This window comes from Bombina bombina, chromosome 1 (genome assembly GCF_027579735.1).
Source record: "Bombina bombina isolate aBomBom1 chromosome 1, aBomBom1.pri, whole genome shotgun sequence".
Classification (NCBI taxonomy): domain Eukaryota; kingdom Metazoa; phylum Chordata; class Amphibia; order Anura; family Bombinatoridae; genus Bombina; species Bombina bombina.
In genome coordinates, this window is record NC_069499.1 from 643,395,951 (window position 1) to 643,423,314 (window position 27,364).

General features: G+C 39.4%; 1 protein-coding gene across 1 annotated transcript in view; it reads left to right on the forward strand.

Annotated features, from left to right (window-relative positions):
* Positions 1-27,364, forward strand: part of LOC128645825 (uncharacterized) — a 111,261-nt gene that overhangs the window by 25,233 nt on the left and 58,664 nt on the right. Inside the window, exons 4-5 of the mRNA XM_053699100.1 lie at positions 13,594-13,696; positions 13,801-13,886. Coding sequence (XP_053555075.1) covers positions 13,594-13,696; positions 13,801-13,886 — 189 coding nt within the window. The remainder of the gene's footprint in view (positions 1-13,593; positions 13,697-13,800; positions 13,887-27,364) is intronic.

Genomic DNA, 27,364 nt, shown 5'->3' on the forward strand with positions numbered 1-27,364 from the left:
CTTCACAAGTTGCCACTGGAGTCCTCTTCCACTCCTCCATGATGGCATCACAGAGCTGGTGGATGTTAGAGACCTTGCGCTCCCCCACCTTCTGTTTGAGGATGCCCCACAGATGTTCAATCGGGTTTAGGTCTGGATACATGCTTGATCAGTCCATCACCTTTACCCTCAGCTTCTTTAGCAAGGCAGTGGTCATCTTGGAGGTGTGTTTGGGGTCATTATCATGTTGAAATACTGCCTTACAGCCCAGTCTCTGAAGGGAGGGGATCAAGCTCTGCTTCAGTATGTCACAGTACATGTTGGCATTCATGATTCCCTCAATGAACTGTAGCTCCCCAGTGCCGGCAGCACTTATGCAGACCCAGACCATGACACTCCCACCACCATGCTTGACTGTAGGCAAGACACACTTGTCTTTGTACTCCTCACCTGGTTGCTGTCACACACACTTAACACCATCTGAACCAAATAAATTTATCTTGGTCTCATCGGACCACAGGACATGGTTCCAGTAATCCATGTCCTTAGTCTGCTTGTCTTCAACAAACTGTTTGCGGTCTTTCTTGTGCATCATCTTTAGAAGAGGCTTCCTTCTGGGACGACAGCCATGCAGACCAATTTGATGCAGTGTGTGGCGTATGGTCTGAGCACTGACAGGCTGACCCCCCACTCCTTCAACCTCTGCAGCAATGCTGGCAGCACTCATACGTCTATTTACCAAAGACAACCTCTGGATATGATGCTGAGCATGTGCACTCAACTTCTTTGGTCGACCATGGCGAGGCCTGTTCTGAGTGAAACCTCTCCTGTGAAACCGTACTGCAGCTCAGTTTCAGGGTCTTGGCAATTTTCCTATAGCCTAGGCCATCTTTATGTAGAGCAACAAATATTTTTTTTCAGATCCTCAGAGAGTTCTTTGCCATGAGGTGCCATGTTGAACTTCCAGTGACCAGTATGAGAGAGTGTGAGAGTGATAACACCAAATTTAACACTCCTGCTCCCCATTCACACCTGCGACCTTGTAACACTAACGAGTCACATAACACCGGGGAGGGAAAATGGCTAATTGGGCCCAACTTGGACATTTCCACTTAGGGGTGTACTCACTTTTGTTGCCAACGGTTTAGACATTAATGGCTGTGTGTGGAGTTATTTTGAGGGGACAGTAAAATTACACTGCTATACAGGTTCTACACTCACTACTTTACATTGTAGCAAAGTGTCATTTCTTCAGTGTTTTCACATGAAAAGATATAATAAAATATTTACAAAAATGTGAGGGGTTTACTCACTTATGTGGGATACTGTATATATATATATATATATATATATATATATATATATATATATATATATATATATATATGAATGTAATTAAACAATATCTCAAAGGATATCAAAATGCGTCTGACAGAAAATGAGCATAATAGATAATAACAACTTCCTCCAGTAGAATAAATAAAAAAAAAAATACAATATATGTATAATATGAATACAAATGTATATAACGATGGTATGTCCCAAAAATGGTCTTGGTGAAGCAAAACAGATTGTATTGTGAACGGCAAGCTCCTCTTGTATCCCAGGACTCAGGCAGCTGGGAGCCTGGGGAAGTGAGTGCAGCGGATCTGCAGCTGCATTATTGCATATATTTCCTATCATCAAGCCTCTACTGGACATATGCTGACCCACTATAGGTCACGCCAGTTACGCTGATACAACGTGTGGAAGGCTGTCAGCTACAGATACCAGCGGGGACCATTACCAGGAGCCGCTCCTGGTGATATCTGCATCCTCAGCGTACTGACTGCTGTTGAATGTTAGCTTGCTCGTATGCACCTAATCGATCTTAGGTGCCACCTGTTTTGTGAGTAGTGTCCATACATCTGCAACATTTCGATAACACCTTGTTTTACAAACTACAGAGGCGCCCTTTGTCTTTCTTATGTATATATATACAGGAATATCTATTTAAAAATGCTTAGAACATATTCCCCTATGTGAAGAACATTGGAATGTGAAATACTTACAGTGAATACATAGTTAAACACTTTATTAAATATGAATATTGCATAAATATGACCTTTCCTGTTTTCATCTACTTGAGTGCAAAGGGCTCCAATGCACATATATAAATGTATACATGAGTGTATATTTATGTCTTTATATGTGTATATATGTCTGCAAATGCATATTGTCTGCCAATGTTTTGGTTTTGTACTAAAGCCTTTTTTTCAAGACATAATTTTCATCAAACACTTGCATTGTTCACGTCAACTGTCTCCATACTTTGTTCCTCTTTAGACATGCATATGCATGTATCTCTATGTTAAAGCCCTTTGCAGGCTTTTTTTAACACCTGAACATATTTTTGAGTCTTTATAACTTTTTATTGCAATTTTTAAAAATAATTTTTATTAGATGGTGTTATTATAAGTGTCATTTTATTTTTCAATGTATTTTTGATGTGTTTTGTGAGAGCTCTGAAGTCGCAGCAATCATTCTACCATAAATGGCAAATGGGCTCATACGTTTGCATTTACTTTCAATCTGTAATATGGGCAGAAATGAACCTGCGGCTAATGGCCATGAAAACCCGATATAGCTTGTGCCCCAGTGACAGCGCTCCCCTTGTAATATAGCCCTATGTGTTTAATCCTTGCAAAGGAGTTAAACAAATAGTTGAAGGCATATGAAACCCAAACCTTTTTTCAATCTTCAATCTTCAACCAGGTGGCATTTTCTATCTTAATCCCGGAGGCAAGGAGCGGGTCCATCCTACAGACATCCGGTGCGAAGCGTCCTCTTCATACGGTCGGTGCCGTACACTGAATCTTCAATGCAAGGGACGCGATTCAAGATGGCGTCCCTTACATTCCTATTGGCTGAAAAATTTGAATCAGCCAATAGGAATTAGGGCTGCTAAAATCCTACTGGCTGTTCAAATCAGCCAATAGGATTTAAGCAGCTCTCATTCTATTGGCTAATTCAAATTAAGATCTTTCAAGCAGGACTTCAAAAACTGTAAGTGGATAGTCGGGGGTTAGTGTTAGTTTTTTTAAGGAGTTTTTTTTTTTTTTAGATTAGGTTTTGGGCTTGTAAAAGAGCTAAATGCCCTTTTAAAGGCAATGCCCATACAAATGCCCCTTTTCAGGGCAATGGATAGCTTAGGTTTTTTAGATATTTTATTTTTATTTTGTGGGTTTGTAGGGGGTGGGGGTTTGTAATGTTAGTGGGTATTTGTATTTTTTTTTTTCACTGAAAGTGCTGATATCTTTAGGGCAATGCCCTACAAAAGTCCCTTTTAAGGGCCATTGGTAGTTTATTCTAGATTAGGTTTTTTATTTTGGGGTGTTTTTTTATGGGTATTAGAATAGAAATATTTATTTTTTATTTTTGATAATTTGTTATTTTGTGTAATGTATATTTTTAGGGGGTGTTTTATTTTTAGCAAAAGAGCTGTTTAACTTAGGACAATGCCCTACAAAAGGCCCTTTTAAGGGAGTTTGTATAGTGTTGGGGGGGGTTGTATTTTGTTTGGAGCAAAAGAGCTGTTTATCTCAGGGCAATGCCCTACAAAAGCTTTTAAGGGCCCTTGGTAGTTTATTCTAGATTATTTTGGGGTGTTTTTTTTAAAGGGTATTAGAATAGGAATAATCTTTATTTTTTTGGATAATTTCGTTTGTTTTTGTAATGTTAGATTTTTTATTTTTTGTAATGTTAGGTTTTAGTGTAAGGCAGGTTAGGTTTTATTTCACAGGTAAGTTTGTATTTAATTTAGCTAGGTAGTTAGTAAATAGTTAATAACTATTTACTAACTAGTCTACCTAGTCAAAATAAATACAAACGTACCTGTGAAATAAAAATAAAACCTAAGCTAATATAAACTATTAGTTACATTGTAGCTACACTGTCAGAAAAATTGTGCAAAAATTGTACAACAGTTTGTCACTGGGGCAGTACCCTCAAAGGAACACCTGCTGTACCCTTTAACATGGGTACAAATTGGTACCCTTGTAGATTGTACCTTTCAAAGGCAAATATGTACCTTTGTTGACTAGATTGGACCTCAGTGCTATGGTACCATATTGTACCCTTAAAAATGGTGCAAATCTGGCCTTTAAGCGTACTGCCCCAGTGACAAGCCCTTTGTACCTCATGATGGCAAATTTGTACTCAACACAGCATATTACAAATGCTGTTCCATTAAATTTATTATTTAACATTCAAATATGCATTTATTTAATGTGTACTTTTTCAGACACTATTACAATATCCAAACTGCAAAAAAAGTTTGGATACTGTAGCCATATAGCAATTCCAAAGAATGCTACAGAACCACCTGAAAGAACCAGGCTAAACAACCAGTTCCAAAAATAACCACTCAATGTGTTTTATATCAGTCTGTACTAGACTCTAAATACACCCCATTTAATTTAGGGTGACATGCCAGATAAAACATAAATATATAGAAAACAACATAATAATAAAATATAACTCTAACAAAAAGAAGGGGGATTCGGGGCAGGGATAAATGATAAAACTCACAACCATATTACTGGAGCCAAAAGATTAATTCCCAGAAAGTGGAAGTCCGGGGTCATCCCAACGGTTGAGGAGTGGGCCTGCTCAGTTGAGGAGCTGCTTCAGCTAGAGAGATTCCACTACTTTAAAATTAACCAATTGGGCACTCACGTAATGATGTTAGCCACCTGGAGAAACGCTCCTGTGTAAGGAGAGATGGATGTGGCCCCCCTTCAATTATTTTTATTTTTTTTTAAAAAAATTCTTTCCCCCCTTCTTCCCCCTTTCTTCTCCTCCTCTCCCCCTTCTTCAATATACCCTTGCCTTCTCTTATAAGGTAAACCTGAAACACAAAACTTAGACCATGATTTACCTACAGTTATAGTATTTTGAAAAATGTTAAAAATAACTCAAGCCATATAGGAAAAACAGTGAACTCAGTTTCTTGTTGATTGAGAATCATTGCACTCATAGAAACCTTGTCATGCAGATGTCTCTTGAATACACTGAGGCCTAGATTTGGAGTTTGGCGGTAAAAGGGCTGTTAACGCTCCGCGGGCTTTTTTCTGGCCGCACCATAAATTTAACTCTGGTATCGAGAGTTCAAACAAATGCTGCGTTAGGCTCCAAAAAAGGAGCGTAGAGCATTTTTTCCGCAAATGCAACTCTCGATACCAGAGTTGCTTACGGACGCGGCCAGCCTCAAAAACGTGCTCGTGCACGATTCTCCCATAGGAAACAATGGGGCTGTTTGAGCTGAAAAAAAACCTAACACCTGCAAAAAAGCAGCGTTCAGCTCCTAACGCAGCCCCATTGTTTCCTATGGGGAAACACTTCCTACGTCTGCACCTAACACTCTAACATGTACCCCGAGTCTAAACACCCCTAACCTTACACTTATTAACCCCTATTCTGCCGCCCCCGCTATCGCTGACCCCTGCATATTTTTTTTAACCCCTAATCTGCCGCTCCGTAAACCGCCGCAACCTACGTTATCCCTATGTACCCCTAATCTGCTGCCCTAACATCGCCGACCCCTATATTTATTAACCCCTAATCTGCCCCCCTCAACGTCGCCGACACCTGCCTACACTTATTAACCCCTAATCTGCCGAGCGGACCGCACCGCTACTATAATAAAGTTATTAACCCCTAACCCGCCTCACTAACCCTATCATAAATAGTATTAACCCCTAATCTGCCCTCCCTAACATCGCCGACACCTACCTTCAATTATTAACCCCTAATCTGCCGAACGGACCTCACCGCTATTCTAATAAATGTATTAACCCCTAAAGCTAAGTCTAACCCTAACACTAACACCCCCCTAACTTAAATATAATTTACATCTAACGAAATAAATTAACTCTTATTAAATAAATGATTCCTATTTAAAGCTAAATACTTACCTGTAAAATAAACCCTAATATAGCTACAATATAAATTATAATTATATTATAGCTATTTTAGGATTAATATTTATTTTACAGGCAACTTTGTAATTATTTTAACCAGGTACAATAGCTATTAAATAGTTAAGAACTATTTAATAGTTACCTAGTTAAAATAATAACAAATTTACCTGTAAAATAAATCCTAACCTAAGATATAATTAAACCTAACACTACCCTATCAATAAAATAATTAAATAAACTACCTACAATTACCTACAATTAACCTAACACTACACTATCAATAAATTAATTAAACACAATTCCTACAAATAAATACAATTAAATAAACTAGCTAAAGTACAAAAAATAAAAAAGAACTAAGTTACAAAAAATAAAAAAATATTTACAAACATAAGAAAAATATTACAACAATTTTAAACTAATTACACCTACTCTAAGCCCCCTAATAAAATAACAAACACCCCCAAAATAAAAAATTCCCTACCCTATTCTAAATTAAAAAAGTTACAAGCTCTTTTACCTTACCAGCCCTGAACAGGGCCCTTTGCGGGGCATGCCCCAAGAATTTCAGCTCTTTTGCCTATAAAAGAATAAATACAATACCCCCCCCCCAACATTACAACCCACCACCCACATACCCCTAATCTAACCCAAACCCCCCTTAAATAAACCTAACACTAAGCCCCTGAAGATCTTCCTACCTTGTCTTCACCATCCAGGTTCACCGATCCGTCCTGAAGAGCTCCTCCGATGTCCTGATCCAAGCCCAAGTGGGGGGCTGAAGAGGTCCATGATCCGGTCAAAGTCTTCATCCAAGCGGGGCAGAAGAGGATCTTCCATCCGATTGAAGTCATCATCCAGGCGGCATCTTCTATGGTCTTCCATCCGGAGCGAAGCGGCAGGATCCTGAAGACCTCCAGCGCGGAACATCCATCCGGACCGACGACTGAACGACGAATGACTGTTCCTTTAAGGGACGTCATCCAAGATGGCGTCCCTCGAATTCCGATTGGCTGATAGGATTCTATCAGCCAATCGGAATTAAGGTAGGAATTTTCTGATTGGCTGATGGAATCAGCCAATCAGAATCTAGTTCAATCCGATTGGCTGATCCAATCAGCCAATCAGATTGAGCTCGCATTCTATTGGCTGATCGGAACAGCCAATAGAATGCGAGCTCAATCTGATTGGCTGATTGGATCAGCCAATCGGATTGAACTTGATTCTGATTGGCTGATTCCATCAGCCAATCAGAAAATTCCTACCTTAATTCCGATTGGCTGATAGAATCCTATCAGCCAATCGGAATTCGAGGGACGCCATCTTGGATGACGTCCCTTAAAGGAACAGTCATTCGTCGTTCAGTCGTCGGTCCGGATGGATGTTCCACGCTGGAGGTCTTCAGGATCCTGCTGCTTCGCTCCGGATGGAAGACCATAGAAGATGCCGTCTGGATGATGACTTCAATCGGATGGAAGATCCTCTTCTGCCCCGCTTGGATGAAGACTTTGACCGGATCATGGACCTCTTCAGCCCCCCGCTTGGGCTTGGATCAGGACATCGGAGGAGCTCTTCAGGACGGATCGGTGAACCTGGATGGTGAAGACAAGGTAGGAAGATCTTCAGGGGCTTAGTGTTAGGTTTATTTAAGGGGGGTTTGGGTTAGATTAGGGGTATGTGGGTGGTGGGTTGTAATGTTGGGGGGGGGTATTGTATTTATTCTTTTATAGGCAAAAGAGCTGAAATTCTTGGGGCATGCCCCGCAAAGGGCCCTGTTCAGGGCTGGTAAGGTAAAAGAGCTTGTAACTTTTTAAATTTAGAATAGGGTAGGGAATTTTTTATTTTGGGGGTGTTTGTTATTTTATTAGGGGGCTTAGAGTAGGTGTAATTAGTTTAAAATTGTTGTAATATTTTTCTTATGTTTGTAAATATTTTTTTATTTTTTGTAACTTAGTTCTTTTTTATTTTTTGTACTTTAGCTAGTTTATTTAATTGTATTTATTTGTAGGAATTGTGTTTAATTAATTTATTGATAGTGTAGTGTTAGGTTAATTGTAGGTAATTGTAGGTAGTTTATTTAATTATTTTATTGATAGGGTAGTGTTAGGTTTAATTATATCTTAGGTTAGGATTTATTTTACAGGTAAATTTGTTATTATTTTAACTAGGTAACTATTAAATAGTTCTTAACTATTTAATAGCTATTGTACCTGGTTAAAATAATTACAAAGTTGCCTGTAAAATAAATATTAATCCTAAAATAGCTATAATATAATTATAATTTATATTGTAGCTATATTAGGGTTTATTTTACAGGTAAGTATTTAGCTTTAAATAGGAATCATTTATTTAATAAGAGTTAATTTATTTAGTTAGATGTAAATTATATTTAAGTTAGGGGGGTGTTAGTGTTAGGGTTAGACTTAGCTTTAGGGGTTAATACATTTATTAGAATAGCGGTGAGCTCCGGTCGTCAGATTAGGGGTTAATAATTGAAGTTAGGTGTCGGCGATGTTAGGGAGGGCAGATTAGGGGGTTAATACTATTTATTATAGGGTTAGTGAGGCGGGTTAGGGGTTAATAACTTTATTATAGTAGCGCTCAGGTCCGCTCGGCAGATTAGGGGTTAATAAGTGTAGGCAGGTGTCGGCGACGTTGAGGGGGGCAGATTAGGGGTTAATAAATATAATATAGGGGTCGGCGGTGTTAGGGGCAGCAGATTAGGGGTACATAGGGATAACGTAGGTGGCGGCGCTTTGCGGTCGGAAGATTAGGGGTTAATTATTTTAAGTAGCTGGCGGCGACGTTGTGGGGGGCAGGTTAGGGGTTAATAAATGTAATATAGGGGTCGGCGGGGTTAGGGGCAGCAGATTAGGGGTACATAAGTATAACGTAGGTGGCGGTCGGCAGATTAGGGGTTAAAAATTTTAATCGAGTGGCGGCGATGTGGGGGGACCTCGGTTTAGGGGTACATAGGTAGTTTATGGGTGTTAGTGTACTTTAGGGTACAGTAGTTAAGAGGTTTATGAACCGGCGTTAGCCAGAAAGCTCTTAACTCCTGCTATTTTCAGGCGGCTGGAGTTTTGTCGTTAGAGCTCTAACGCTCACTTCAGAAACGACTCTAAATACCGGCGTTAGAAAGATCCCATTGAAAAGATAGGATACGCAAATGGCGTAGGGGGATCTGCGGTATGGAAAAGTCGCGGCTGAAAAGTGAGCGTTAGACCCTTTAATCACTGACTCCAAATACCAGCGGGCGGCCAAAACCAGCGTTAGGAGCCTCTAACGCTGGTTTTGACGGCTACCGCCGAACTCCAAATCTAGGCCTGAATTTCTTAATTACGTGATTTGAATTTCTGCAAGACTGTAAGAAAGGATGATTCTATGTATTTGAAGGAAAGTTTGTTGTTAACAGTGATTAACTTCCTCTTTCTGTGTACACATGTGATTTTGATTCCGTAAAGCTTTATTGAAAATAAAAATAAAAACTCACAATTATTATTATTATTATTATCGGTTATTTGTAGAGCGCCAACAGATTCTGCAGCGCTATTCCACAACCATACATTGAATTGTCACTCTATGCAAAATATATGCAAATTAGTTTATTTCCCCAGTACACCTTTTGGTGATGAACTTTCTACCAATAGATGGAGCTGTGATACACTGTGTCAAGGAACTTTCAACCAATAGATGGCTCTATGGTGTGTTACACAATGTCCATGTATGTGACTGGGGAACGGTTACACTTTTATTTTATTTTTTTAAAAACTGTCTTTTTAAACAGCCCTTGTTTTTTTATAGAGTTTTAAACAAATAATTATTTGTAATTTTAGTTAATACATTTGCTTTATGTTTAAGAGTTAACATATTGATGCTCTAAATATAAACATTAAAATGTTAAGTGCTTCTTTGCTATTTAGAACCAGCAACACAGTATCATTGAATATATGGGTTATTAAGTTTTTGTTTTTTTTTGCTTTGCCTGCTTCTTGCATATTACCAACAACGATTGAACATTAATTATTTTGCTGTACAACATGTATGTTGCATTAATTTTGGGTGACTGCCAGTTATGTGAATATGAATAATTGAGGTGTACAAATAATATGGATTTGCAGGGTTTGGTAGCCTTGAACCACCCATCCCCCTCAACCTTTTAGTCACACAAGTGATTGTACCTTTTTAGGGGGATTTAATGGTACAGACATGAACCCTTTGACAGTTGGAAACATATTTGTACCTTATTTACCCCTAAATGGTACATATTAGTTCCTTAAGGTGTAATTATGATCCATTGAGGGTACAACCACAGCAGTTGTACCCTAAGTGTTCACAAACCGTACCCTTTTTTGTGACAGTGTAGCTTAGGTTTTATGTCACAGGTAAGTATTTAGTTTTAAATAGGTATTATTTAGTTAATAATTGTAAATTTAATTTAGATCTACTAATATGTTATGGGTTAATAGTTTAATTTAGGTTGTTGCGATGTGGGGGGCTGGCGGTTTAGGGGTTAATAGGTTTATTTAGTTAATAATTTTAATTTTAATTTAGCTATATTTTAATTATGTTAAAGTTAGGGGGTGTTAGGGTTAGGGTTAAGTTAGGGTTAGGGTTATGTTAGGGTTAAGGTTACGCTAAGGTTAGGGTTAGGTTTAGGGGTTAATATAGTTTAATTTAGGTTGTTGCGATGTGGGGGGCTGGCGGTTTAGGGTTTAATAGATTTATTTAGTGGTAATGATGTGGGAGGCCAGAGGTTTAGGGCTTAATAACTTTATTTAGTTTTGGCGGAATAGGGGTTAATAACTTTAATATAGTTGCGGCGATGTTGGGGTGCGGCAGAATAGGGGTTAATAATTTTAGTATAGTGGCGGAGATATCGGGAGAGGCAGATTAGGGGTCAATAGTTTTATTTAGGTGGCGACGATATGGGGAGCGGCAGATTAGAGGTTAATAACATTATGTAGGTGGCGGTGATGTTGGGGGCGACAGATAAGGGGTGTTTAGACTTGGGGTTTATGTCAGGGTGTTAAGTTTAAACTGTATTTTCTTTTTCCCCATAGACATCAATGGGGCTGCGTTACAGACCTTTTGTTTCCGTGATCGTAGGTGTTAGGCTTTTTTTTACCGGCTCTCCCCATTGATGTCTATGAGGGAAGCGTGCACAAGCACGTCAAAATCCCGCTTGTATTTGGGTGCGGTATGGAGCTCAAAATCTCCATATCGCACGCACAAGCCGTGTTTTTTTAAACTTGTAATGACAGCGCTATAGGGTTTAAATAACGCCACTTTTGTGGCATTCTTTACTTTCCCTGTAGCGCTCAAAACTCGTAATCTAGGTGATTTTGCATAGATATATTATGAATACATATTCAGAATTCTTGACATACATTTCAAATGTTACATCTCTTCTCATTTTGTTACATTACTGATGTGTGTATCTTTAGGTATGTCCGGTCATATATTCATATGTGAGGTAAAAATATTTTATACCTGTAAGAATCCCCCAATATTTTAACAATATGAAACATAGAACAACAAACTAAAATATTAACAAACCTATCTATACAGGTCGATTGGTACCTTCATTGTAAGATTCTTATAGAAATGTTCTTTATGTTAGCATTGCACCTTGACATTTGAGGGTGGGAGATGTGAGGTGTAGAAGAGATATAACAAATAAGGGGGGAAGATAGAAGATTAGAAGAGAGTTTATGGACTTGATTTTTAATAAAAAAAGCATTGCTTTATTATTGCTGTACTTTACATGTACATTTTTCAAGACTCATTATCCTCAGGCATGGCACCCAAGGATTGGCATAAAGCTGATGTGGTGCCACTCTTCAAAAAGGGAAGTAGGGATGATCCAGGAAGCTATAGACCAGTTCGTCTGACATCAATAGTGGGGAAGATATTTGAAGGGATTATAAGGGATTATATTGATGAGCATATTCATGTAAACAAGATTATGAGTTCTAATCAGCATGGTTTTATGAGAAATAGATCATGTCAAACTAATCTAATTAGATTCTATGAGGAAGTAAGTAAAAATATAGATAAAGGGGAATCAGTTGATGTGATATACTTAGATTTTGCAAAGGCGTTTGATACAGTGCCACATGAGAAATTAATGCACAAAATTAAGGGACTGGGAATAGCTGAAAATGTTAGTTTGTGGATAAATAACTGGATAAAAGATAGGGAGCAACGAGTAGTAGTAAATGGATCATACTCAGATTGGACAAAGGTGGAGTACCCCAGGGATCAGTGCTGGGCCCTATTCTTTTTAATATTTATATAAATGACTTGGAGCTAGGATTAAATAGCGACATCTCTATTTTTGCAGATGATACTAAGTTAAGTAAGGTCATTAGGTCAGAGCAGGATGAACTTTCGTTTCAAAGGGACCTGCAAAAATTAGAAGTATGGGCAGGTAAATGGAAAATGAGATTTAATACGGGAAAATGCAAGGTTCTACATTTTGGAAGTAAAAATAAGCAGGCAACGTATTATTTAAATGGGACAAGACTTAGCCAAACACAGGAGGAAAGGGATTTGGGACTGGGAGTAGTAATAGATAACAAGCTAAAGATGGGTGCACAATGCAGGGCAGCAGCTTCAAAGGCAAATAAGATACTAGCATGTATTAAAAGAGGCATTGACTCAAGAGAGGAAAGCATAATTTTGTCACTATATAAAGCCCTGGTAAGACCTCACCTTGAGTATGGAGTGCAGTTCTGGGGACCGATGGCAAAAAAATATATTGCAGAACTAGAAAAAGTTCAGAGAAGGGCCACAAAGCTAATAAGGGGATTGGAGAATTTAACCTATGAGGAAAGGCTAGCCAAACTGGGTCTGTTTTCTTTAGAAAAAAGAGGTGACATGATTACTTTATATAAATATATTCAAGGCCCATATACAGAGATTGCAGAAGCGCTGTTTATTCCAAGAAAATTGTTTGTGACCAGAGGTCACAATTTAAGGTTGGAGGAAAGGAGATTTAATCTCCTGCAACGGAAACGTTTTTTCACTGTAAGAGCAATAACATTTTGGAACTCATTACCAAAGGAGGTAGTAAATGCCAATACCCTAGATACATTTAAAAAAATATTTGGATACATTTCTGTCTATAAACAAAATTCATGGATATGATTGCTAGTATTAAATGAGTCATCTTTTAGTGGGATTATTTAAGCTTAACTGGAGCTTTTTGTATATATTTTAATTTGTATAGGTTGAACTTGATGGACTTCGGTCTTTTTTTCAACCTCATCTACTATGTTACTATGTATTTGTGTTATGGTACAAAAAAATAATTAATAAAAAAAATTCTACAAAAAAAAAACGGAGAATAGAACTGTGTTTTATCTGCAGAATATGTATAGAAAAAGCTGTTTTCTGTACTTTATTTGAGTCTAGAAGGAAATTGTGTGAATTACTGGAGTAACGTCACTGGTAGTCTTGCAAGGGTCAGAAAATAATGTGCCTGGGGAACAATATCTTTGTTTTCACAGTTGGTAATTTATGGGAAGGGCTCTCTTTACAGTCTGTAATTGTGTTCTGTAAATGTCATGTAAGCACTGCACATATTGTCACAGCTCTGTGATATGTTGGTACTTTATATATAGATGATAATGATAACTTCTCTTAATAGATCCGCTGCTCACATTGTAGAAGATATAAAGCTGGCTAAAGGGGACAACTACAGTTCTGAGAAACTGAATGAACTTTTGAAACAACTGCCAGAAAGAGAGGAGGTAACGTTTTGCTTAGTGATGCTGTGACAAACAATTTAGTGTCTGCTGACTTGTGAATACTGAATCAAACTATCATTATTGCTTTGATTTTGTCTCCACTGCAGGTGAAACGTCTGAAAGCATTTCAGGGGGACAGAAATAGGCTGAGTGAAGCGGACCTGTTCATGTTACTGCTATTGGAGCTACCAAGGTAAGCAGACTGCTTCTGAGCACTCCACATCTATCAGGGAACATGCATGTGCTTTAGCAGCGGTTGCAACAATGTTTGTAATGTTATAATGTTATACTTTGCCATAAAGTGCTCAGGAGAGGTGCACTCTCCCGAGCTACCTAATAATGCTCTATAACAAAGGATAACAAGAGAACAAAGTAAATTAGCTAATAGACATTTTACAGTTACTTTAAGAAGATGATTTAATTTGTGATATACAAATGGAAGCAGACACTGAATTGAAGCATTTCTTAGAGGGAAAAATTGGGGCTACATAGTTTTGGGTACTATATATATATATATATTTCTATATTCACACACACAGTATATAATACTTGTTAAAGGAAAGATCAATGACGGTTTAACAGTGTCTTCTGTACCATATAGCATGCCTTTTGTTGAGATAGAGAGTGAAGGATTCAAATGTGTGTGAGGAGGACTCGGGAAAGAGCAAAATCTAGTGTAAAACCAAGAGGATATACTGTATAAATATATATATATATATATAGTAAAGCACTATAGTGAGAGGCATGATCATGTCAATATTTAAGGGCAGGATTATACAGGGGCCCCTTGACCTTCCCCTTAAAGAGCAAGTCAACCTAAATTTTGTTAAAATTCCTACAGATAAAGTTTCAAAACGGTTAATATTGGCAACTGTAGCCCAATTTTGTAAGATATATATTTTTCAAGTAAAAACACTTACAATTTGTGCCTCAGCCATTTTGAAATGGCCGCCTGCCCCCTCCTCTCTTTCGTCACCAACATCTTGCAATCTTTGTGATCGCACACATCCTAGTGTTTGGCTCATGCGCAATGCGCCGATTTTATTGAAAGGGGACGTTTCAAACAGGAACTAAAAATAACAGCTCATTCTCTTCAATAAAATTGGCGCATTGCGCATGTGTCAAACACGGGGACGTGTACGATCACAAAGTTACTGCGATCACAGTCAGATGAGGAAGATGCTGGTGACGAAAGAGAGGAGGGGGCACACGAACATTTCAAAACGGCCGAGGCACAAAGTGTTTTTACTGGAAAAATATATATCTTACAAAATTGGGCTACAGTTGGCAATATTAAAGGGACACTCAATCAAAATTAAACTTTCATTATTCAGATAGAGCATGCCATTTTAAACAACTTTCCAATTTACTTCCATTAACAAAATGCACACAGTCTTTTTATCTTTAAACTTTTTGAGTCACCAGCTCCTACTGAGCATGTGCAAGAATAAGTGTGTATGCGTTTGTGAATGGCTGATGGCTGTCACATGGTATGTGTATGCATTTGTGAATGGCTGATGGCTGTCACATGGTACAGGGGGAGTGGAAAAAGACATAACTTTTAAAATTGTCAGAAAAAAAATCTACTACTCATTTAAAGTTCAGACTAAGTGCTATTGCATTGTCTTGTTATCTTGCATTTGTTGAGTATGCAAATTTACTGTGTTGACTGGTCCTTTAAGCGTTTGAAACTTTATCTTTAGGAATTTGAGCAAATTTTGGGTTGACTTGCCCTTTAAGGTGTCTATGAACAACTGGAATACACTGTAAATGTTAATTTGTCCCCATAAAGTGTAGGGGGTGTGCACAGGTCTGCACTTTGGGCAGGGCAAGAAGGGCAACAGCCAATGGCCCCACACTTTGGGGCCCCCGCATTTTCATGGGTAAGGGTATTAGAAGGTGCAATGTATACTGTTTTTCTTTATATAGGTAACACTGAATGTTGAGACAGGGGTGAGCCATACAAGGGGAGGGGAAAAAGAGCACTGGGCTTGGAGCCCCTCAAATGTTTCTTGCCCAGGGCCCTGGAAATGCTAAGGGTGTCCCTGGGTGTACACCACAAATGCAATTGCAAAAGCTTGTGATAAATGATTGCCGTGGGATTCTCAAATTGATTGGAATAGTTTTCAATTTGCAAAACCTGTAAAAAGTCATGACAGGCTCTTTTGCATTATTATTTGTATAGTGCCACCAAATTCCGTAGCGCTGGGTACAATGATAGGAGTATACAATGACAAAGTTTTGTGATAAAATACAAAACATTAAACTAAACAAATCTAGTACATAACAAATCTAGCCTTATGACGGTAAATCTGATAAAATTCAATATAACGTTAGTGTGAGGATTGCAAAAGGTTCACCACACTAAGCAAACACTATACACATAAAAGGGTTGTCTCTTACTCAGTTCATTTCTGTCATCTCTGTGACTAAGGAAACCTCTTCATCAGCAAGGAATTAGTTCTCACTATCATCTCACATCAGCTCAACAGAAACAATCTAAGCAAAGCTATTTGCTCTGAAGCAGTAAATACAGTAAAACCAACCCAAATGGTTTGGAACTTGAGTCCTTGTGGGATATATTTAAAGAGGCCTAAAAGTGACCAACTAAATGTTTTAAATTAAATATTCTTAAAGGGACATTGATCAGTGCAGAAAAAAAGCGTAACTATATATATACACACTTTAACACTTGTACACATATATGTACACATACACAAACTCATACACTCACACATATACGCACACATGCATACACAAACATATGTACTCACATACATATATACACACACACACACAAACACATGGACACACACATGCATACACAAATACATGCACAGACATACATACACACATATACACACACAAACACATACATGCATATATTTTATACACACACAAACACAAACATATACACACACACACTTACATATATACACATACACACACACACATGCATACACAAATACATGCACAGATATACATACACACATATACACACACAAACACATACAGGTATACCTCACTTTACAGCGCTTCACTTTACAGCGCTTCACTAATAGAGCACTTTGTGAAGCTGAAGTTCAACCTCCAAAGATTTTGAAACAGTCCTGTAATCTTCGTGAGATTGTGAGAAAAGTGACTGGCACCATTTTGTTATGCTTAGTTCATTCTGTTTACAGCATTAGAGTGCAATCTGTGTTATAGTATAGCAAATTTTACTACAGTAATTGTCACTATTTTACAGGTACAGTGTTTATTGAATACTAATTGAATACTGTGCTCTGCGAGTGTTAAACTTTACATAGCACTATTGCACCCCTAATATATGTTAGTTCAAACATGTTTTCAAGTTTTTAAACACACTGGCAAGTGAAAAACAGAATTTATGTTTACCTGATAAATTACTTTCTCCAACGGTGTGTCCGGTCCACGGCGTCATCCTTACTTGTGGGATATTCTCTTCCCCAACAGGAAATGGCAAAGAGCCCAGCAAAGCTGGTCACATGATCCCTCCTAGGTCCGCCTACCCCAGTCATTCGACCGACGTTAAGGAGGAATATTTGCATAGGAGAAACCATATGGTACCGTGGTGACTGTAGTTAAAGAAAATAAATTATCAGACCTGATTAAAAAAACCAGGGCGGGCCGTGGACCGGACACACCGTTGGAGAAAGTAATTTATCAGGTAAACATAAATTCTGTTTTCTCCAACATAGGTGTGTCCGGTCCACGGCGTCATCCTTACTTGTGGGAACCAATACCAAAGCTTTAGGACACGGATGAAGGGAGGGAGCAAATCAGGTCACCTAAATGGAAGGCACCACGGTTTGCAAAACCTTTCTCCCAAAAATAGCCTCAGAAGAAGCAAAAGTATCAAACTTGTAAAATTTGGTAAAAGTGTGCAGTGAAGACCAAGTCGCTGCCCTACATATCTGATCAACAGAAGCCTCGTTCTTGAAGGCCCATGTGGAAGCCACAGCCCTAGTGGAATGAGCTGTGATTCTTTCGGGAGGCTGCCGTCCGGCAGTCTCGTAAGCCAATCTGATGATGCTTTTAATCCAAAAAGAGAGAGAGGTAGAAGTTGCTTTTTGACCTCTCCTTTTACCGGAATAAACAACAAACAAGGAAGATGTTTGTCTAAAATCCTTTGTAGCATCTAAATAGAATTTTAGAGCGCGAACAACATCCAAATTGTGCAACAAACGTTCCTTCTTTGAAACTGGTTTCGGACACAGAGAAGGTACGATAATCTCCTGGTTAATGTTTTTGTTAGAAACAACTTTTGGAAGAAACCCAGGTTTAGTACGTAAAACCACCTTATCTGCATGGAACACCAGATAAGGAGGAGAACACTGCAGAGCAGATAATTCTGAAACTCTTCTAGCAGAAGAAATTGCAACTAAAAACAAAACTTTCCAAGATAATAACTTAATATCAACGGAATGTAAGGGTTCAAACGGAACCCCCTGAAGAACTGAAAGAACTAAATTGAGACTCCAAGGAGGAGTCAAAGGTTTGTAAACAGGCTTAATTCTAACCAGAGCCTGAACAAAGGCTTGAACATCTGGCACAGCTGCCAGCTTTTTGTGAAGTAACACAGACAAGGCAGAAATCTGTCCCTTCAGGGAACTTGCAGATAATCCTTTTTCCAATCCTTCTTGAAGGAAGGATAGAATCTTAGGAATCTTAACCTTGTCCCAAGGGAATCCTTTAGATTCACACCAACAGATATATTTTTTCCAAATTTTGTGGTAAATCTTTCTAGTTACAGGCTTTCTGGCCTGAACAAGAGTATCGATAACAGAATCTGAGAACCCTCGCTTCGATAAGATCAAGCGTTCAATCTCCAAGCAGTCAGCTGGAGTGAAACCAGGTTCGGATGTTCGAACGGACCCTGAACAAGAAGGTCTCGTCTCAAAGGTAGCTTCCAAGGTGGAGCCGATGACATATTCACCAGATCTGCATACCAAGTCCTGCGTGGCCACGCAGGAGCTATCAAGATCACCGACGCCCTCTCCTGATTGATCCTGGCTACCAGCCTGGGGATGAGAGGAAACGGCGGGAACACATAAGCTAGTTTGAAGGTCCAAGGTGCTACTAGTGCATCCACTAGAGCCGCCTTGGGATCCCTGGATCTGGACCCGTAGCAAGGAACTTTGAAGTTCTGACGAGAGGCCATCAGATCCATGTCTGGAATGCCCCACAGCTGAGTGACTTGGGCAAAGATTTCCGGATGGAGTTCCCACTCCCCCGGATGCAATGTCTGACGACTCAGAAAATCCGCTTCCCAATTTTCCACTCCTGGGATGTGGATAGCGGACAGGTGGCAGGAGTGAGACTCCGCCCATAGAATGATTTTGGTCACTTCTTCCATCGCTAGGGAACTCCTTGTTCCCCCCTGATGGTTGATGTACGCAACAGTTGTCATGTTGTCTGATTGAAACCGTATGAACTTGGCCCTCGCTAGCTGAGGCCAAGCCTTGAGAGCATTGAATATCGCTCTCAGTTCCAGAATATTTATCGGTAGAAGAGATTCTTCCCGAGACCAAAGACCCTGAGCTTTCAGGGATCCCCAGACCGCGCCCCAGCCCATCAGACTGGCGTCGGTCGTGACAATGACCCACTCTGGTCTGCGGAATGTCATCCCTTGTGACAGGTTGTCCAGGGACAGCCACCAACGGAGTGAGTCTCTGGTCCTCTGATTTACTTGTATCTTCGGAGACAAGTCTGTATAATCCCCATTCCACTGACTGAGCATGCACAGTTGTAATGGTCTTAGATGAATGCGCGCAAAAGGAACTATGTCCATTGCCGCTACCATCAACCCGATCACTTCCATGCACTGAGCTATGGAAGGAAGAGGAACGGAATGAAGTATCCGACAAGAGTCTAGAAGCTTTGTTTTTCTGGCCTCTGTCAGAAATATCCTCATTTCTAAGGAGTCTATTATTGTTCCCAAGAAGGGAACCCTTGTTGACGGAGATAGAGAACTCTTTTCCACGTTCACTTTCCATCCGTGAGATCTGAGAAAGGCCAGGACTATGTCCGTGTGAGCCTTTGCTTGAGGAAGGGACGACGCTTGAATCAGAATGTCGTCCAAGTAAGGTACTACAGCAATGCCCCTTGGTCTTAGCACAGCTAGAAGGGACCCTAGTACCTTTGTGAAAATCCTTGGAGCAGTGGCTAATCCGAAAGGAAGCGCCACAAACTGGTAATGCTTGTCCAGGAATGCGAACCTTAGGAACCGATGATGTTCCTTGTGGATAGGAATATGTAGATACGCATCCTTTAAATCCACCGTGGTCATGAATTGACCTTCCTGGATGGAAGGAAGAATAGTTCGAATGGTTTCCATCTTGAACGATGGAACCTTGAGAAACTTGTTTAAGATCTTGAGATCTAAGATTGGTCTGAACGTTCCCTCTTTTTTGGGAACTATGAACAGATTGGAGTAGAACCCCATCCCTTGTTCTCTTAATGGAACAGGATGAATCACTCCCATTTTTAACAGGTCTTCTACACAATGTAAGAATGCCTGTCTTTTTATGTGGTCTGAAGACAACTGAGACCTGTGGAACCTCCCCCTTGGGGGAAGCCCCTTGAATTCCAGAAGATAACCTTGGGAGACTATTTCTAGCGCCCAAGGATCCAGAACATCTCTTGCCCAAGCCTGAGCGAAGAGAGAGAGTCTGCCCCCCACCAGATCCGGTCCCGGATCGGGGGCCAACATTTCATGCTGTCTTGGTAGCAGTGGCAGGTTTCTTGGCCTGCTTTCCCTTGTTCCAGCCTTGCATTGGTCTCCAAGCTGGCTTGGCTTGAGAAGTATTACCCTCTTGCTTAGAGGACGTAGCACTTTGGGCTGGTCCGTTTCTACGAAAGGGACGAAAATTAGGTTTATTTTTTGCCTTGAAAGGCCGATCCTGAGGAAGGGCGTGGCCCTTACCCCCAGTGATATCAGAGATAATCTCTTTCAAGTCAGGGCCAAACAGCGTTTTCCCCTTGAAAGGAATGTTAAGTAGCTTGTTCTTGGAAGACGCATCAGCCGACCAAGATTTCAACCAAAGCGCTCTGCGCGCCACAATAGCAAACCCAGAATTCTTAGCCGCTAACCTAGCCAATTGCAAAGTGGCGTCTAGGGTAAAAGAATTAGCCAATTTGAGAGCATTGATCCTGTCCATAATCTCCTCATAAGGAGGAGAATCACTATCGACCGCCTTTATCAGCTCATCGAACCAGAAACATGCGGCTGTAGCGACAGGGACAACGCATGAAATTGGTTGTAGAAGGTAACCCTGCTGAACAAACATCTTTTTAAGCAAACCTTCTAATTTTTTATCCATAGGATCTTTGAAAGCACAACTATCCTCTATGGGTATAGTGGTGCGTTTGTTTAAAGTGGAAACCGCTCCCTCGACCTTGGGGACTGTCTGCCATAAGTCCTTTCTGGGGTCGACCATAGGAAACAATTTTTTTAAATATGGGGGGAGGGACGAAAGGAATACCGGGCCTTTCCCATTCTTTATTAACAATGTCCGCCACCCGCTTGGGTATAGGAAAAGCTTCTGGGAGCCCCGGCACCTCTAGGAACTTGTCCATTTTACATAGTTTCTCTGGGATGACCAACTTGTCACAATCATCCAGAGTGGATAATACCTCCTTAAGCAGAATGCGGAGATGTTCCAACTTAAATTTAAATGTAATCACATCAGGTTCAGCTTGTTGAGAAATGTTCCCTGAATCAGTAATTTCTCCCTCAGACAAAACCTCCCTGGCCCCATCAGACTGGGTTAGGGGCCCTTCAGAAACATTATTATCAGCGTCGTCATGCTCTTCAGTATCTAAAACAGAGCAGTCACGCTTACGCTGATAAGTGTTCATTTTGGCTAAAATGTTTTTGACAGAATTATCCATTACAGCCGTTAATTGTTGCATAGTAAGGAGTATTGGCGCGCTAGATGTACTAGGGGCCTCCTGAGTGGGCAAGACTCGTGTAGACGAAGGAGGGAATGATGCAGTACCATGCTTACTCCCCTCACTTGAGGAATCATCTTGGGCATCATTGTCATTGTCACATAAATCACATTTATTTAAATGAATAGGAATTCTGGCTTCCCCACATTCAGAACACAGTCTATCTGGTAGTTCAGACATGTTAAACAGGCATAAACTTGATAACAAAGTACAAAAAACGTTTTAAAATAAAACCGTTACTGTCACTTTAAATTTTAAACTGAACACACTTTATTACTGCAATTGCGAAAAAACATGAAGGAATTGTTCAAAATTCACCACAGTGTCTTAAAGCCTTACAAGTATTGCACACCAAATTTGGAAGCTTTAACCCTTAAAATAACGGAACCGGAGCCGTTTTGAACTTTAACCCCTTTACAGTCCCTGGTATCTGCTTTGCTGAGACCCAACCAAGCCCAAAGGGGAATACGATACCAAATGACGCCTTCAGAAAGTCTTTTCTAAGTATCAGAGCTCCTCTCACATGCGACTGCATGCCATGCCTCTCAAAAACAAGTGCGCAACACCGGCGCGAAAATGAGGCTCTGCCTATGCTTTGGGAAAGCCCCTAAAGAATAAGGTGTCTAAAACAGTGCCTGCCGATATTATTATATCAAAATACCCAAATAAAATGATTCCTCAAGGCTAAATATGTGTTAATAATGAATCGATTTAGCCCAGAAAAAGTCTACAGTCTTAATAAGCCCTTGTGAAGCCCTTATTTACGATCGTAATAAACATGGCTTACCGGATCCCATAGGGAAAATGACAGCTTCCAGCATTACATCGTCTTGTTAGAATGTGTCATACCTCAAGCAGCAAGAGACTGCTCACTGTTCCCCCAACTGAAGTTAATTGCTCTCAACAGTCCTGTGTGGAACAGCCATGGATTTTAGTGACGGTTGCTAAAATCATTTTCCTCATACAAACAGAAATCTTCATCTCTTTTCTGTTTCTGAGTAAATAGTACATACCAGCACTATTTCAAAATAACAAACTCTTGATTGAATAATAAAAACTACAGTTAAACACTAAAAAACTCTAAGCCATCTCCGTGGAGATGTTGCCTGTACAACGGCAAAGAGAATGACTGGGGTAGGCGGAGCCTAGGAGGGATCATGTGACCAGCTTTGCTGGGCTCTTTGCCATTTCCTGTTGGGGAAGAGAATATCCCACAAGTAAGGATGACGCCGTGGACCGGACACACCTATGTTGGAGAAAGAAAGCTAAAACCGACTTTTTTCACTTTAAGGCAGTTTTCACTTTACAGTGGGGCTCTGGTCCCTAACCCGCGGGGTCAGAGGAGTATAACTGTACATACATATATTTTATACACACACACGTACATACATATATACACATACACACATACAGATACACACACGTACATATATACACATGCACAAACACATGCATACACAAATACATGCACACACATATATACACACAAACACATACATATATTTTATACACACACACACATACATATAAACACATTCACTCTCACACACGTACATATATATACACATACATACACAAATACATGCACACACATATACACACACAAACACATACACATACATATATTTTATAAATACACATACACACACGTACATATATACACATACACAAACACATGGACACACATGCATACACAAATACATGCACACACATATACACACACAAACACATACATATATTTTATACAGACACACACACACATACATATACACACATTCACTCTCACACACGTACATATATACACATACACATGCATACACATATACACACTCAAACACATACATATATTTTATACATACACACACACACACACATATATTTTATACATACACATACACACTCGTACATACATACACATACACAAACACATGGACACACACATGCATACACAAATACATGCACACACATATACACACACAAACACATACATATATATTATACACACACACACATACATATACACACATACACTCTCACACAAACACATGCACACATATATATTATGTATACAAGAGGAAGTTGATGCACAGCCTAGCAAACACCCCTAACAAACACTACAGCACTAAAAAAAATCACAATCTGTGCAAAGTTGTCTTTCTCCCCCCCCCCCCCCCAAGTATTTTTCAGTCACACTAGTTTACCAAACGCTAGGGTTGGTTGGAAAAATTGCCCTTCCTGTAAACAAGCTGTTCTGAAATCTGATTCTGCTTGTGCAACAACAGGACCCTTACAAATGTGCCAATAATTTTACTTTTGAAATGGGATAGGATTGTCACAAAGCTATATATCAGGGTTTGTGGGTGGTCCTGGTGAGTGATCATTATTTTCTATGTGCTGCTTTTCTTACTTCAATTTCCCTCATTTATGTCTAGTGAATGGAGATACTTAGCACCCCCCAGAACCACTACTGCACCTATGTGATTCCCTGTGGTTTAAACTATTTGATATAAGGAGTCTGTGACCTTTTAACCTCTTAACTGTGCTGCAGAGATAGGTAAAACTCACTTCTTTTTGTAAAGATTGTCTTTCAATCCAGATGTTTTATTATCTTAAAAGAGACCAATAAACACTGGATAAGGGATACAAAAACAAGAATAGTGACACACGAATACTAGGGCATAAAAACATTCTACATCATCCAACCTTTTAACCTTAGAGACTACATTAAAGTGATTGTAAATTTTAATGAATTACTACCCAGTATCTAAAAATAATCTTAAAAACATGGGCACTTAAATTGAAAAATATTTTGAAAGACCGTTAATTTTTAAAATATTTATCATTGGGTGATGGTAAACACACTGCCGTTCCTCCGCCCGTATCTCCTATTTTTCCTTAGCAGATCGATGATGAATCCGGCTTCCTCCAATCATTGTGTGCCCCATCTGGTGTCCAGCTTGTGGTGCGGGTGGAGGAACGGCAGTATGTTTACCATATATTCAATGGTAAATATTTTAAAAACAAAGCGTTTTTCAAAATTTTAATGAATTGCCCATGTTTTTAAGATTAATATTAGATACTGGGCAGTAATTCATTAAAATTTAAAATCACTTTAATAATCGTTTTGCCACTTCTACAGCTGGTGAACTTATACTATTAAGAGAGAAAAATTATTTTTTTATTTATTTTGTTGCAACTGTAATAATAGTATTTTAAAATATTTATTTATATTTTTATTTTTTTATTTTATGTATGTTCCTGTGCAGAGTATATATATGTATATACAGTATCCCACAAAAGTGAGTACACCCCTCACATTTTTGTAAATATTTTTTTATATATATATAAATTATATATATATATATATTTTTATATCTTTTCATGTGACAACACTGAAGAAATGACACTTTGCTACAATGTAAAGTTGTGAGTGTACAGCCTGTATAACAGTGTAATTTTGTTGTCCCCTCAAAATAACTCATCACACAGCCATTAAAGGGACATGAAACACAATTTTTTCCTTCATGATTTAAAAAGAACATGCAATTTTAAACAACTTTCAAATTTACTTCTATTATCAAATTTGTTTTATTCTCTTGATATTCTTTGCTGAAAAGCATATCTAGATAGGCTCAGTAGCTGCTGATTGGTTGCTGCCCATAGAAGCCTTGTGTGATTGGCTTACCCAAGTGCATTGTTATTTCTTCAACAAAGGATATCTTAAAAATGAAGCAAAATAAATAATAGAAGTCAATTGGAATTTTGTGTAAATTTGTATTCTCTATGTCATGAAAAAAAAAAGTGGGTTTAGTGTCCCTTTAATGTGTAAACCGTTGGCAACAAAAGTGAGTACACCTCTCTCTAAGTGGAAATGTCCAAATTTGGCCCAAAGTGTCAATATTTTGTGTGGCCACCATTATTTTCCATCACTGCCTTAACCCTCTTGGGCATGGAGTTCACCAGAGCTTCACAGGTTGCCACTGGAGTCCTCTTCCACTCCTCCATGACAACATCACGGAGCTGGTGGCTGTTAGAGACCTTGCACTCCCCCACCTTCCGTTTGAGGATGCCCCACAGATGCTTAATAGGGTTTAGGTCTGGAGACATGCTTGGCCAGTCCATCACCTTTACCCTCAGCTTCTTTAGCAAGGCAGTGGTCATCTTGGAGGTGTGTTAGGGGTCGTTATCATGTTAGAATACTCCCCTGCGGCCCAGTCACCGAAGGGAGGGAATCAAGCTCTGCTTCAGTATGTCACAGTACATGTTGGCATTCATGGTTCCCTCAATGAACTGTAGCTCCCCAGTGCAGGCAGCACTCATGCAGGCCCAGACCATGACACTCCCACCACCATACTTCACTGTAGGCAAGACACACATGTCTTTGTACTCCTTACCTGGTTGTCACCACACACGCTTGACACCATCTGAACCAAATAAGTTTATCTTGGCCTCATCGGACGACAGGACACGGTTCCAGTAATCCATGCACTTAGTCTGCTTGTCTTCAGCAAACTGTTTGCGGGCTTTCTTGTGCATCATCTTTAGAAGAGACTTCTTTCTGGGACGATAGCCATGCAGACCAACTTGATGCAGTGTGTGGCGTATTTCCTGAGCACTGACAGGCTGACCCCCCACCCCTTCAACTGACAGACTGACCCCCCACCACTTCAGCAATGCAGTCAGCACTCATAGGTCTATTTCCCAAAGACAACCTCTGGTTATGACGTTGAGCACGTGCACTCAAATTCTTTGGTCGCCCATGGCGAGTGGAACCTGTTCAGTGTAACCACTGTATGGTCTTGCCCACCGTGCTGCAGTTCAGTTTCAGGGTCTTGGCAATCTTCTTATAGCCTAGGCCATCTTTATGTAGAGCAACTTCCAGTGACCAGTATGAGAGAGTGTGAGAGCGATAACACCAAATTTAACACACCTGCTCCCCATTCACACCTGAGACCTTGTAACACTAATGAGTCACATGACACCGGGGAGGGAAAATGGCTAATTGGGCCCAATTTGGACATTTCCACGTAGGGGTGTACTCACTTTTGTTGCCAACGGTTTAGACATTAATGGCTGTGTATTGAGTTATTTTGAAAGGACAGCAAATTTACACTGTTATACTGGCTGTGCACTCACTACTACGTTGTAGAAAAGTGTAATTTCTTCAGTGTTGTCACATAAAAAGATATAATAAAATATTTACAAAAATGTGAGGGGTGTACTCACTTATGTGGGATACTATATATATATATATATATATATATATATATATATATATATATATATATATATATATGTATATATATATATAAAAATAAAAGTATACTAGATTACAAGTGGAGAGCTAATTTATCACCCACCCTCAAATGGGCAAGTTTGGGGGCGCACAATGATTAAACAGCCATTACAAGTGAAGCGCCCGTTTGTGGGAGTGTGATAAATAACCAGCCATTATAACTGGCTGGTTATTACTACCGCAAGGTCAAGGTAGCAATTTGCTCTTATAAAATTAACGGTTAATTTTATAAATGTGCCCCAATTCTGGTTAAAATAACTGCACTAGGTAGGCAGTATTTTGCGATAAAGTTGGCGGGAGTGGGGTGTTAGAAAAAAACGGCACTGAAAATTGCCTTTACATTGTGGTCTATGTGTTCCCAATAAATATATATGTATATGCTTATATCCATATATATTAAT